This window comes from Melopsittacus undulatus, chromosome 5 (assembly GCF_012275295.1).
Source record: "Melopsittacus undulatus isolate bMelUnd1 chromosome 5, bMelUnd1.mat.Z, whole genome shotgun sequence".
NCBI classification, from domain to species: Eukaryota; Metazoa; Chordata; class Aves; order Psittaciformes; family Psittaculidae; genus Melopsittacus; species Melopsittacus undulatus.
This window is the reverse complement of record NC_047531.1, coordinates 84,210,654-84,226,234: the sequence shown is the minus strand read 5'-3', so window position 1 is coordinate 84,226,234 and position 15,581 is coordinate 84,210,654. Positions and strand designations below refer to the sequence as shown.

At 36.3% G+C, this 15,581-nt stretch overlaps 1 protein-coding gene across 1 annotated transcript; it reads left to right on the top strand.

Annotated features, from left to right (window-relative positions):
* The first annotated feature begins 6,479 nt into the window (after window positions 1-6,479).
* Window positions 6,480-9,836, top strand: IAPP (islet amyloid polypeptide). Its single transcript, XM_031048175.1, has 3 exons — window positions 6,480-6,559; window positions 6,706-6,840; window positions 9,367-9,836. The coding sequence occupies exons 1-3, from the start codon at window positions 6,480-6,482 to the stop codon at window positions 9,551-9,553; spliced, it is 402 nt and encodes a 133-aa protein (XP_030904035.1). The 3' UTR covers window positions 9,554-9,836.
* Window positions 9,837-15,581: the final 5,745 nt, after the last annotated feature.

Below are 15,581 nucleotides of genomic sequence, written 5' to 3'. Positions count from 1 at the left end.
CTTATAGCTTCTAAATGTGAACTCTCACAAATACTTTTAAATATTGACTTTTCCATGCCATTGGGGTTTCTTTATTGCTATCAGGGACAACCTCAGCCAAAAGTATAATGGTCGCTAAGCAGACAGAAACAGCAGTATTTGGTGTAAAAGACACCACCATAACAGTAAAAATCCTAACAAAGTTTTTCCAGAAGCATATGCTGAACTCCTAATGAATTTTTAATGACTTCTTACAGTAGAGAGATAATTTCATGTACTGATTCACGTTCCCTGTGCTTATCAAAATCTTTTCTCATTTCCAAGTAGAACAAAAAGGTCAGGTCTTGCACTCACACATATAATTATCCAAGCATACAGTAAATGCAGCCCTACTGCATTCCTCATTGAAGAAGAGCTATCTTGTTTTGCAGCCACATGGGCTGACATACCATAAATAACTTAATTTATGTTTCATGCTATCGTCAACGTAAACCCTCCTACACAAGCTAGTACACTGCATTTGCCCTTAGTGAAAAATTATTATGAACATGACTGAATCTCAGTTCAGCACAACTCTCCTTTTTAAACGGCAGAGAAAATGCCACTATTAATAGCAAAGCTGTCAAGACAGCATCATCTAAAAGACTCGGAGTGTTTCAAGACAAAGCCAGATTGTCATTCTCTTGCTGCAGTTTGCAGAGGGGAAAGAGAAAAAATGAAAAAGAAGAAGAAAAGGGAAAAAAAGAGTCTGATTATTGAAAGTGAGATAGCTTAAAAGAAAACTTAGTTAAAACTTATGCACTGGATCAGGTAGGAAGTGCTGACATGTTTATGTAGATTTATGTTGAAAAACAGCAGTTTCTCTTACTGGTGAATGGTTCAGAATGCTTTGTACTTACTAGCAATTCACCTCCACTGAAACAAGCCTGTGGAGCATGGAGGATGTTGTCTGGTCCCACTGTATTTTCTACAGATGTCTAAGCTTTTTATAATATGCTGTGGTGGTGAAGAGGTGGTGGAGAGTTCTCACAGTTACACTTAGTAAATCATAAACAGCTCTTCTACACATACCTAATACCTTAATCCATTTTTGTCCCTTACAGGAGCTCTCAAGGAGACCTCTTTCTGCACATTCAGTAGCAATATAGCCACTCACAATTCTCCACATATTATAGGACTCCATATACTGTTGTAGCAGTGGTATGTGTACATTAAAGCAATACACTTGAAAGCTGAGTACCATTTTATGGATTTATTCTTATAGACAATGACTTGAGAATTGTCATAGCAGGAAGCAATGAATGGCTTAAGTTACCAGCAAGGGAGAACTTTCAGAATAGTAGTACTATTTCATATTACTTATTTACCATTAGCACTGTCTAGAGCCCTTTAAAGTGACATTGATAACTGAAGGAGAGGTCTCCTTTTGCTTATACTTCTGGAAGCAGGTTGTAGAAGAGACAAAGAGAATTAAGATTTTAATCATTCTGTTGTATTCAAAGGTACACTGTGGGATGCAAGTCAGTAGAAGCCATGCAATTAAAACTCTATAAGTAGGAGTGGCATTCAGAACTATAATTTATCAGCCACTGTGATGTCAGTTCTGACTTTTTTGATCTAAACATGGGGTTTATTCCTCTTGCTGGGGAGATTCCCATGTATAGGATCTGATTCAGCACAAACTGTGCTGAGGTCATTCTCTGAGGAATCATTAGCAATAGCCCTTTGAGCCTACACGCTTGTTCTGTCAATGGTGTGAGTCAAGTAGCAGAATACATCACAAAAAATAGATTTAAGACACTGTTCACTATCCAAGTGACTTATTTTCATTTGTTGGTCAGTTCCATGGATGGCCAACCTTTGTTCCTATATCACCTGGGGTTTTTTTCCCTGAAGGAGAAATTATTAACTGTGCTCCTACTACCTCTTCTGCTGTTTCTTCCATATTTCTTCCACAGGTTTAACATCAGTTTGGGGATCAACAAGAAGTGAGTGCTGACGCAGCCCACACCAAATAGGAGTAACAAAGAAAATGGTGCTTGTAAACGCATATTTGATAAAACAATAGCAGATACATGTAGCTTAACTGCTAACAGTAGAAAATTACAACACCAAAAGTACAAATATTGTAGTATTCATCAGCATAGTAACAAGCAAGAAATACTGGGAATACAGTATTATAGTCAGACTTTTTCAGACTTTGGCATCAAACTGTAAGAATTTAGGTAACAATAAAGGTTTTTAATCATAGTGTCTAGTTTAACTTTAGACTCCCTCTGACATTACACTTAGTTTGCAGCTGCTAAGACAGTGTCCTACTAGTTGGGTTCACGAATGTCAGTCCTGGATATTCTAGGATATATAAAATGACAGCAGAAAACTATGCTTAGGCACCTGATCTACTTCTCTCCGTTCAGGTTTGGCCATTTGAACACAAGGCACTTACTCAGACATTTTCAGAGGTGCTGACATTATCAATGAAACTTTCTTTATGGTTTACTTTTGTTTTGAAGCTTGATTAAGACTTATTTAAAAGGAATCAAAGGCTAATAAAATTGTTATAAAAATGAAACAATTTTGTCAGATCACATGAAGCATCGTGCTCAACTCATATAACAGCTACAAGCAGTGACACATGCACCATTCTGTTTCATTACTGATAATATTTATACTGATGAATATTAATGCTGCTGTTACAGTTTCTGGTTTGTTCAAAAAACTGAAATAAGCCCATTTCATGTTAATGTCTACAGCTTTTCCTTGTCTGTTTTGATACAACAGGCAAATTAAATGTGAGTTATTCACACACTTCTAGTTCCTGGTAACTGAGCAACAATGTAATTTAAGGGAGACATCTACTTTACAAAGCAGTAGGGCATCTTGTAAAGCGTATGCAACAGGTAATACGGCTTTTTGTCTCTCTCACAAATGGGAAAGAGACATCCATTACCAACAGTCTTAATGTGTGCTATTAACGTCATTAAGCAAATGTGGAACTCAGAAACTGAAAAGCAGCACTAAGAGTGGAAAACAGCTGTCCAGCAGGAGTCAGGAATAGCCTAAGAAAAGGGTAAATATGACAGAGAGGGAGCTAACCTTAAATGTTAGGAACTGAGAACATAGGAGAGCTAAAATACCCATGATGGAAATAATTTCACATGCATTTAGACACCTGCAGTATAAATATCTGTATCTGAGCGAGTCACCCAAGGCTGTTTTTATAGTCAAACATTATCTCACATTTAGTCAGATAAATCCCAATCCCCATTAGATAAAAGCAGCAAACTTCTGAGATGAAGCTGGTTTCCGGTACCTCTGCTGCCAACACATTACTGTGCAGAGCATTACATTGCAGTTGCGTCATCATCTTGCAACTCAATACATTTATGTAGGTAGTTTCCAGAAGGAACCAGGGCATTGGCATAACATATCTTCTGTATTCTTTGTAAACCTCAGCTCTGGTGTCCCCTAACCATCATTCACAAACAAAATCTTAGATAATCTTTTCATACAGACTTAAGCAATAGCAATAAATATGTAAAATCACCATAAGACTACTAAGGATGGAATTCATCCCGGGTTTCTTTACTGAGAATATGTGATTTTTTTCCTTGGCCTGATAACATTTACTATGCACAGTAATAAAGGGTTTTTTTAAGATCAAGGTTAAGGAATTTTGTCAGTGATAAAAATAACTTTCTAACCACTTAATTGAATGGTACTAAGTGCACAGCACTTAGTGCCAGCTTCTTGAAATCTGAGTTATGAATAGTTCTGCTGTCAAAGAGATTCTACAATATCATATTCCAGTTTTGTTTGTGTGGGAAAACCACTACTGCTTAAGAGAGCTTGCAACAGGAGCCGTAATACCTTAATTTTGCTAACATTACATCTGACTTATTACTGGATATGCTTCTCACTTATTCTATGTTGCCCAGGAGGCAGGAGATGGTCCTAGGATATCACAAGCCTAGTTTAATTTCTACAATGCACTCAAGAATCAGCATCTTGATTCTTCCCTCAAATCATTAGAGGCTACCCAGGGCCACCTGCAGGACAGCTGAAATTAGCCTGTTTCACTTCTCTTACATCAACCCATAGTTTGATTCAAGCTTGATACAACAAGCTAAAATCACTTAGATGCCTTGAAAAATTACAGATTCTGAATATTCAGCCCAATCTTTTAAGATCTTAGATGCAAACTGCATCTTGCTTTTCAGGAGCTGAAACAACATGAGCTTGCCTTTTCATACACACTGCTGAGTGTCAGTGGGGCCCAGATCTCTTCCAGTCCTCAGAGAAGTGCACCACAGCATCTTCAAGTTCAATATTCAAGCAGTGAATATTGGCTAGTGTAAATCACCTGCCAGATTATTTGTGTAATTTCTTTTAATGCAACTCTTCCTCTGTACAATGGGTTTAATCGTGCCTTCATTTCAGAGGAATAAAATGGCTACAGTGAAAGTAACACCAAAACGTTGTTTTGTTGTAGTCAAACACTACAGTGAAAATAACAACAGGTGACTCTTTGGAGAGATAAACTTGTTTCGGATGTTGCATGGAATATGTTGCCATGGTGAAGATAAAACTCTTTACTTACTCCTCTTACACTGGGACTGTCCATTCATGGGAGGATGACAGGAACCTGGGGGAAAAAAATACATATGATCATGTTAAAAACAGAAGTAAAAACATCCAAAAGCAACAATCCTTAAGCAAAAAAGGGGAAAAAAATGTCACTTGCTAGAATCTTATTTGCAGACTAGCTGTTTTAGCAGGTTAAGAGGCTCCCATGCCAGCTTTCCTCCTGTAGTCAACTCAGTTCAGCATAGATGCCTGAAGAGAGCCAGCACTGGAACTTTGGCCATTTAAGGGAAAATCTGGTATTACAGATAGGCCAACAAAGAAACAGACTTCCAGTTAAGGCAGTGGTACTTGTCACTGAAGCAGTTATGGAATTAATTCATGTTGTCTCAGAATATGGAAGATGCATATGATAACTTCTTATCACAGAAAATTTTGCCTGAGCTTTTATGGCAGCATCTTAACTGAAAGACCTACTTTCTATTTGGGCACCTAAAAGCAACTAATGAATAGCAAAAGAAAGAAATCCCACCAAAATTGGGAAAAAATGTTTCACATCTCTATCCTTGCAAATCTGCAGTCAGGTAATTCATTAACATTGGATTTTGCCTATTAAAAGCTGTATATTTTTCCCTGGACCATATTCTGTGCACACTAGAGAAATAAATTTGCACAGGCAGTCTTTATTCTGATGTTTTCTAGCCTTTTACTCCTAGGGTTTGCCTTCCTAAGGATATTAATTGATACAGTTTTCATGCAGATTCTGCCAGTGTTAGTAAATCATATAATTTTGCCTTAATAATGACAAAACTTTCATTTGTATTTCTAATTCACTGAAAAATGAATATGAGCTCTACCTTGTTACCCTGAATGATCACACTGTCTGTCAGTTTAAGTAATCTTCACTCTTTTCTTACTCTTCATACCTTCATCCCTTCAAACATCTTTTCTGTTTTGATCATTATATCCTTCTGCAACAAACCTCCACAACTTTAACTAATCTAGCTTTTCTAAAATAGCTGTTTTCTTATCTTTCAATAACTGGTGATCTAGTGTTTCATTTACTCTGTCTTTCTGTATAACTTTTGTTACCTTATTTAGCCCTTGAAAACACCCACAGGGAATATTACCTCAGCATCTTATCAGAACCGTAAAATTGAACCTACAGTTCTGATGTGCGATATGCTATTACAATATCTTCAAGAGGGCATCCTGCATATACCAGGTTAATATCTACTGGTGTGCTAATGTAGTAATGACCTATCTTCCTCTGCTCCTCTCTGGGGTACTTTCTGTCTATAGGGATGGGAATTAATGACAGTCTCTCTGTGCTGCCTGATGTCAGAGCTGAGAAAGGTGTGAAGGGTATATAAGAGCTGTATTACTTGTCAGCAAGGAAAGGGGAAAAAGGATACTCCAGAGCTAGATGCAAGCGTGGAACTGTTGTATGCACCCTTCTTGCTAATACAGGCGTGTGTCTTCAGTTAGCTCCCTGACCATTACAAGGTAAACAATTTCCCTTTATTTCTTACTTGAGATGCAGTGCAACAGATGTGCTTTCAGGAAAGCAGAATGTTTCTTTCTCACTATTAATCAATGGCATTTTTTCAGCAAAAGGCTAGAATAGCTTCAGGGTAAATTGTACCTGGGACTAGAATTTGAGACCGGGACTTTTCAAGAAGTGCAAATCAGAGATAAGGGAAAGGATTGGAATTACTAGATGGAAAATGAACATTTACTGTTGAGTTACCGGTCTGAAAATGTGTTGTGCCACTAAACTTACTCTAGCCTGTGAAAAAGACTAGCTGTTGTTGATTTAGGACGCAATGGGCATTAGTAATAGAATATGCTGAAGAGTATTTGAGTTAGCTTTCAGGTTTGAATCATTATTCTTTTCAGAAAGTTTGGAAGCAAAGATGTGCAACCTGAAGCTGTCAGTTTTCTTCATTGCACTTTCTGTCACTCTGAGCTGTTTGGAAGCTACACCTATTGAGAAGTGAGTAATAAATAGTCATATTTGTTTCTTTTAGGGGAAAACTTGTTCACGTTATTGCATGTATTGCTTTTGCTTTCATATCTCAAATAATATGAGAAAGGAATAGAGGTATGCAATTTCATTGGGTATTTTATTGTTGTTTAAAGATTATTATCTGTGGCTGATGATCTATCTGATGGTACTTCCAAGAGACAAGGATGGGTATTGCCAATAATGTCACAGAATACACCTTCAGGACTTAGTGAGGAAATGCCAGAACAAGCAGCAGCAAAGACAAAAAGGTACTGATTTTCCTTGTTTCTTCCACTTATATCAGCTAGGATTAAATTATGAAGTGGTATTCTGTTACTTGAGACACTGTCTGTTGTTTAATCTTAAAAAATAATGCTTAAAATACCCTTCTTACAAATAGAACACAAATATGTTACAAATATTCTGTAATTATAATAATTGAAGTATTCGGGGTAGAAAGTGAAATCCAGAGACAAAAGTTGCAGATGATTAAATCACTTTACAATTATAATGCTTTCATAAATTAAAAAGGTTACAAGTACTACATTAGCTAGAGAAGAAAAGCGTATTTTGAAAGGGCCTTCTTTATTGAATTTGTCACATTCCAAGCCTGAAGGGGAAAAAGGAAAATACACCCTTCTTAATAACACTAATGCTCTGCCAGAATGGAATTATTTTATAGCATAACTGTTTCCTGGATTTAAGTAATATTTCGTTACAGAGTTAAATATCTATTTAATCATGGGGAAAAGGAAAAGAAGAAATCAGCTCTGATAGAATTTAACTTGTGTGAAATGCATCCATGTTTATAAATGTATAAATCAAATTTTAGGTAACTTATTAATGAATAAAATAACCTTTCAAAAAGTATATACAATTTGCACTGGAAGGTAAACAGCACTGAACTAGCATATGTTAATCAGGCTTTTGAGAAAGTTTCTTTCAATGACAATTCTCTTATGAGCAGATTCAGTAAATACAAGTGTCTATATAGTTGCTTGTTGCTTTCTCTTCGAGTATATTAAAAACATATCATTATTGTATGACAATTTGGTTAGCTTCCAAAATATTTTGATAACGGAGACCAGGTCCCCACATTTTTACAGTGGGTAAAGTAAAAATTGTAGTACTGAAACACTAGGAATCACCTTTATGAGTGTTGCATGCCCTATTTGCTTTTCTGGGGCCCTGGTATACCTTACTGGGTGAACTGTCTCATTCAAGCATGTATTAAATTAAAGGCTACAGATTAGAAAACTAACAGGTGTAATGGGCTCAGTCAGGCTAGATATCTGCTAGAGATCCAGTAGTTTCCTGTCAGGACTGGGCTTTTAAACTTGGAGTGTCAGGGCCTGATTTTGTACCTTGAATGAAAAAGAGAATTCTGCCTCCATAAACAAACGAGGATTTCCATGAGAACCAGTTGCTATTTGAACCTCATATCTTAAAGCCTTGAGTAAATTCTTTTTAAATCCACAGAAATACCCACAGAATCTAAATGAAGCTGTATCAAGCCTGATCCAACCATTTCCTTTAAATACAATTACATATTTAAAACAGTCATTTCTTAGAAATTGCTCCTGTTTGCCAGTATAAACCAGTATAATACAAACATTCCTCTCACAGTTGCTATTCCATTTGGATTCTTAGATCAATACACATAACTCCTAAAGAATAGGTGGCATTTCAGGTAACAGATTTAACCACTCAGTAGGAAAAGGAACTCTTTGGTGATTGCCCAGAGTTTGAAACTGGGAAATTGTTATTCCTTACAGTAAGGTTTTTGCTGTAAACTATTGTTTATCTCATGCCATATCAACATGAAGAAGCCCAAGAGAATTAACAGTTAAGTCAGTAAGCAATTTCAGCAAGCAAACGTTTCTATCTGAAGGGAAAACATAGTGGTCTAAGAAACAAACCTGAAAACCCAAGCTCTCTAAAGCTAATAGTTTTATAGTAATTAAAAAGAAAAAGGGAAAAAAGAAGTAAATCTCATGCTACATAAGTTCCAAATGGAGTTTTGAAAATAGTCTGTTGGTTCAGACCATAAAATGATTTTAGATATGGATTCTTCTGTGTACACTCTTTAGAGTCTCATTCAGCAAAGAATTATCTCCTATGACAACAGCATTTTGAAGTTGTTGGTGTTTCAAGAAAGACATGGCAGTTTTTCAATAGTGAATAAATCTCTCTTTACCCAGAGGTAATATTAAGTGGTACAGAGGTTGGCAGAAGGTGACAATCCCTGCCACCTCTCATGATGTATGGCAGAGTTGAGAGATAGAATCTTTGGACTCAGTCCACTTGATGTGGGCTGGAATATTACTGTTCACTTCAGTAAGAGCAGGATATGATTCTGAGAAGAAGAGAACTAAATAAATGTTAGTGATTGTCATTATGTTAGTAATCCTCATGATATCAGCAAGAGCTCTAAATAGATTTAGAAGTTCAGCTTAAAGCTAAACATTTAGTCATTGTTTTCACTTACTGTCTTAACTATACTATCATTACAGGTTTTCTACATGTCATAAACTGCTATGCAGAATATCAATACAAAAGACATATGACTGTTAAGGTTTTTGCATTTAAATAACCCCCATCATTAAAACTGATAATAGCATGCAGCACAGGATTTTTTCAGGCACAACGTAGGTGGTAGGAAGATTGTAATGTTCCTGTATTTGTGCACATATTAAAGAAACTCCCACATTAGCACTGATCAAATGTCTATTAGAAGTGGCACACTTGATTGCTCACCATTTGACTTAATCTTGGCTCTTTTTCTTCCACCTTAGCAGTCACCATCTGGAGAAACGGAAATGCAACACTGCCACATGTGTGACACAACGTTTGGCTGACTTTTTAGTTCGTTCCGGCAACAATATAGGAGCAATTTATTCACCTACAAATGTGGGATCAAACACATACGGAAAGAGGGACACAGTTGGGCTTTCAAGCAGAGAATCCCAAAACAATGCATAGCTTTAGGGTGTTAAAATTACTACTAATATAGTTTTCATTAGGAACTCGATTTTTAATGTATCAATAACCCCTCAGTTATTACTTGTACAGTCTTAACAGTGCCTTGTTTTCTGTGTAAGCCTGTGTGTGTATGATCTACGTTCATCATTTCACTATGCATGTACAATGACATGCATAGGCTACTGTTTCAACTCCGTTAAGAACTCCAGAAATCTGCCTGTCAAATTCCTTTGTAAAAAAAATAATAAAAAAATAAATGTATATCACAATAATAAATGGACAAGGAATTGCAACAGGGCTTTTTATTATTATTATTATTAAAAGGATGAAAAAGATAACCATGATGTCTACGTCTTTATGGTCAGTTTGGTAAGAGGAAGAAATTATCTTAAGACCAACAAAATTCAGAATGCTGACAGAAGTTATGGCCTAATGAAAGTAAAACAAGAATCATCTAGGTTTGAAAGATGTACAGCATCTTGTTTTGCACCATGGAAGGAACAACTACATGAGACAAGGTAGCTGCATTGTGCATAAGATTACACCAGTTAACTGACTGGTCTCTTTCCACCTTAACACACATTAAGCAAGTAAAAGTGTTCAGAATCAGCACAGGTATCCATGCATTCTGAGCATGAGACTTTAAGAATTTACCCTTGTTACTTTTAAAATGGTATCAAGTAAAATGTAAGCAGAATGGGGGTAAGGGCTTTCAAACGTGAACAAAAGAAAACTCAGTTAACAAGCCAGCAGAAACACCTGCCCTTGGTATCCCTTTCCTTGAATCAGAGTTACAAAGGAAAGGGAAAAAAAACCCAAAACAACAATGAACAGTTCAAGCATCAAAACATAGGATAGAAACAGGGTAAATTTGCCCACTGGTGTACTTACATTGCTACCAAAATCCAAGGAAACTCTTTTAGAGATGGGTGGATATTAGGAAATTTGACAGTGCTATTTTCTCCTACCTCAGCCCATTACCAGTGCAGGTTTAATAAACACGTTTGTCCCTTCAAATTGGCATCTTCATTTCACAAATACATGGGAATAAGAAATACTGTACAGTAATGTTAACTATTATTGCAGAAAAGTTTCAAATGTCATTAATGCTTTAATGGATATTTATTCGGAATTTCATTGAGAAAGCCATTCATATGGTATTAAACATGCTAATATTTCCGCCAGTTTGAAACGTTTTTCATTCAAGCTATTTTTGAGATATATTATACACCCATTTTGTGCTTAATTTGTTTTTCAGCTAGAATATTTACTTTTCAGAAGATAAATGAGAATGTGACAAGGTAGCTCTGGAGTGTCACTGTGACGCTGTTCGTACAGAGCAGTAACCAAGTGGAGTCTTCACTGTGGGTGGATGACGATTTTTAGGCTGATCCCAACCTGAAATACATACAGTGCTTTATGCATCGGCTTTTGTTTGTTAAGCTACCATCTGACAAATCAAAATGAAGCACAGTCTGTCTATCCATGGGTTCAGTGGAACTGTATACATCATTTTCTGCCTTGTGTACTCCTGAGCCAGGTGAATACATGGTTGTCCTATTTAGCAGATACTGAAAAATGTTACTCATCTGCCAAATCAGTGAAACAGAGTGTTAGGAGATACATTGATAGCTCAGAGGGTGACCATCTCACATACCTTCAGCTGCTTTTTGTCTAACCAGTTGTCAATGCCTTCCTGCTATTTAGTGCAAAAAGACAACTACTTCCAACTCATCCCATCTTAGATGTCTATTTTAGGATGGGATGAATCACACTCTTGAAGTACCTCTATTTTTTCATTGACAATAAATAGTGTCTAGACAATTAGCTGAAGATGGGCACTTAAGTTAACTAGAGTTAGGTGGCACCAATCCCACCTGCAGTTGGTATGAACTGTGCAACCTAAGCAAAAAAGTGTCAAAAAGAAACAAAACAAAACAAAACTGAAACAAAAAGAAAACCACACCTCAGACTCCAAATCATCTCTCATATTCTGAACTACAGTAGTTAATCCATTAGTCACAGAATCTTTAGGAACTGCCTACACTGTTTTCCCCTATATACCCTTCAGAACACAACTCTGCTACCCTTCCTTCTCCTGTGAAGTTACCAGTGACTGCACTTAAACCTCTTAGAGAAGGATCTAGCCGTGATAGGCCTGGATACAAGCACGATGTTGAGAGTATGAGCAGGAAAAGTGTACTTACTTAAAAAGAAGGAAGAAAAAGGGCAAATTAAACGTCATTACTTCGTCAGAACCCCAAGCAGCATAACTTCAGACTGACAGTTGAAACCAAGTTAAATAATAAGAACAAAATTGCCTCTATGCATTTTTAATATTCCCAATATGTACTTATCTGCAGCTTTAGGGACATCAATATTTTTTAACAATGAAGTCTGATGTAGCTTTTGTTCTTCCTCAATTCATCTGGATACCCTACATCTTTCAGAGAATATGCAAGAAAACAAGAAAATACAAAACAGGGAAAAGCAGGAGATAATGGAGACAATGTGATAAACATGGCTATATTTCCTTTAAAAATAAAAATATATCTCTGCTTTTTAGTGTCTTCTATTATGTTGTGTTTAAAAGGAATAGAATAGGGACACAATATTGAATTTCACTAAATGAGAGGCAGAAGAATAAAAGTCATCAAACAAGCAAAAGGAATCTTAAAGATGACATGAAGAATGTTTTAAATGGAGTACTGGGCCCTAGGGTCTAATATGTCTCAGGAACTACGACAGCTTCATAAAAGACAGAATTTATGTTTTTTCATGATGAATAGAGTTGAGGTAAGAAATTGATTTCACTTGTAAAAGTTTGGGCTAAAACTAAGAAAGCACATAATATTTGTAGAACATAAAATGTACTTTTATCTAATAGTTATTTTTAACTAATACTTTCAATTTCTATTAAGAAAATATAAATATTTTTCAAATAAAAAGGTTCATGGTCAGAGCTTTAAATAGTAGGTTGGCAAAGCTTCCATTCACTTTTAACAGGATAGTGTTATTAGCAAGTCTGGATTTTACCAGATGGCTTTCTAAAACTATTTGAAAGTTAATACATTGATACTATGAATAAAATCCATTTCCTGTAATGCACTGTTGGATATCTTCAGTACCTGCCATCTTCACTTTCTAGAATTACACTGGGTTTGAGTCAATTAGCTCACTTACAAATACAGTTTGACAAGTATGGTAGACTCTTTTTGCTCAGTTATAAGGTTAAGTAATTTTGTTGTCTAGCTTCATTATCATATAGGAAAGAGACTGCTCTACATTGTTTTTGCAATGGAACTAGCAAAAAAGCTGTGGTTAAGTATGACACATCTTGCTCTATATAGAATATAAAAATGATGGTTGCAGTAACATGAAATAGAATCTTTCTATGGGATGTGCCAACTTCTGTTTGAATCATCTTACTGTTATTTCTTTCTTTCCACACTCAGAAAGAATCCTACACTGAAAAAATAAAGTATTTTTGTGGAGCTGTGTAAGTTTCAATAACCTGGATTCAGACATGAAACACAGCATTTAAACTAAGATTCAATTTAGGAACAAGGCCCCCAAAATCTGGATTCTCTACACAAATTTGACTGCCATGAAAACTACATATCCTTACCTAGATACAGTTAAGAAGTGTTCCTCTAACTAAAACCTATCTTCATACAAAGTGTTAAAGAATTCTCAAGAGAGGAATCTTATATGCCATCAAAAGTTGAAAGACATGACACCAGAAGTTCAATAAAGAATGAGACGATAGCGATAAGACAATAGTTAAAACTGCTTTCATTATGCAACAAATTTTCTCCTTGAATGCTAAACTATCTGAACAAAAAGAACACATCCATATGCATTTTAAATCTAACAATAGGGCTGATTTGAGTAACAATCATGCTATAAAGTCACTATTCCCTAGAAATGCTTTTATAAATACAAAATAAGTTTAATTATTCAAATTGAGACTCAGCTCTGCCCTGCTTTAATAACATTTTTCCTTCACCTTAAAAGATTCTTTTTGATCCTGCATTAGAGACAGAGAAACTGTTTCTTATAGGCTACTTGACAATATCCTTAATATAAATTATTACTGCAAAGGTGTAATAATACGTGTAATATATCATTACACATGTAAAGTGAAATAGAATCATTTTGGTATGAAATGTGACTCAATATGATTAAAATCTGACTAAAATCAGAACCTGCTTATTATTTACCCTGTCAACAGAGCTGGATCGCTTTATTCAAACAGAATCAGCCCTTTCTCATTAAGCAGTCCCTTTAGAAGGGACCAAAGTGGGACTTACATCCACTAAGGGAATAGTAAAAATCTAATCAGCCTGTGATTGTCAGTCCAGCACTGAAGAAGCTGAGCTACTTACCACTCAGAATATGGGTCATTTTTAAACATCGTTTCTGGATAAGCTCAGTACTTGTGTTGCATATGGAACTAGTCACATAACAGAAGAAAGAATAATAAGGTGGGGATTTTTTGATTGTTTTTTGCCTTTTTTTTTTACAGGGAGATGGAGAAGGGGGTCATAAAAACTGGCAGAAGAGAGAAATAATGTCACGTTTGCAAAATACTTCAATACTTTTTCCAGAATCAATAAGCAAATGGGAGCTATTTTATTTCTTTCTAAATTATTTGCTGTGTTATGATACAGGAAGGAGAGAGTAAAAACTAAGATCATGGAACAATATATTCCTTATTTCAGAGAAAATATAGATAAGAAGCAGCCTGAAAGACCGAGGTGGATCTTAGGAGCAAAGACTGCCTCACTGCTCCGAGTACCACTTCAGTATCATAGAAGTGTTCAGATTGGAAAAGACCTTTAAGATCATCAAGTCCAACCATTAACCTACCCTTCACCAGACTAAACAACCCCAGTTCCCTCAGCCACTCCTTATGAGACCCTTTACCAGCTTCACTTCCCCCCAGTCCAGCACCTCAATGTCTTTCTCACAGTGAGATGCCCATAACTGATCTCAGTGTTCAAGGTGAGGCTTCACTGGTGCTGAGTACAGGGGGACTATTACTCTCCTGTACTTTATGGGCTAGAGCCTCTGGTCAGAGCATGAGTCACCTGTACTTCTCCTAGTTTCTCCCTTGGTTTTCTGAGGCCATTCTTGCTTATCCTTCCTTCTTGAGGAACACTTACTAAACAAGGACTTTCTAAAATCATTATTATTGAGTCCTTAGTTATTTGCTGTTAACTAATTTGGGTTGTTTGGGTTTTTGTTTGTTTTTCAGGAAACTTTTCCCAAGTCAAAAACCAAATGTCATTGTTTTTTCCTACAAGTTTTTTCATAGCATTATAGTAGGACATTATCAGGACCCTCTGCATGCACTCCACTGCTAATATGCATCTTACGCACTGAGGATAAAGTCAGATATCAGTATGTTTGGAAAACACCTAATGAAAGTGTTGTTAGATGAACCCAGAGAACATAAACAGTAAAGAAACCTAGCATGGTGCTACAATTCATTTCTGGAAGAGAAAAAGGTTGTGATTTTCTCCTTACTCATTCTGTGTTTTCCCAGCTCAAACACAGGCAAATGAAGCACAGCACTGACAGCATCAATACAAGTTCTGTAAGCATGAACACAGAGTGAGCCTAATGTAGCATAAAACTACTAGACCATGGTATCTGGAACTGAATGACTGCAGGAGAAGTCTGCTTTATCCTAATGCTTCTCTTCTTTATTTCACACCTTAGTAATATAACTTCTGTGAATCACCACTCACAGCTATGAGAGAAAGTAATTAAAAACCCAACTCCTTCTACATTTTGACATTAAACAATTGGCATTGGAGATTAATGACTCTACACTATGATTCCCTTAGCATTGCTATCAGCTGGATAAGCCTTTGTATCTGAAAGAAGGCTATACACACAACTAACCATTTCACCACTTTTTTGCACCCCAGAACCCTCAGCAAAGACACTGCCTTACAGATCCTCATAACCAGGATCTGTGCTACAGAACTTCCCAAGTTTTTCCAGCAAGATCACTCTC

What these genes read in the sequence shown, in the direction of transcription:
- IAPP (XM_031048175.1), top strand. Translation starts at nt 6,480, where the DNA reads ATGTGCAACCTGAAGCTGTCAGTTTTCTTCATTGCACTTTCTGTCACT. An exon ending in GAAGCTACACCTATTGAGAA is followed by an intron (nt 6,560 to 6,705) that starts GTGAGTAATAAA and finishes TGTTGTTTAAAG; the next exon opens with ATTATTATCTGTGGCTGATG. An exon ending in GCAGCAGCAAAGACAAAAAG is followed by an intron (nt 6,841 to 9,366) that starts GTACTGATTTTC and finishes CTTCCACCTTAG; the next exon opens with CAGTCACCATCTGGAGAAAC.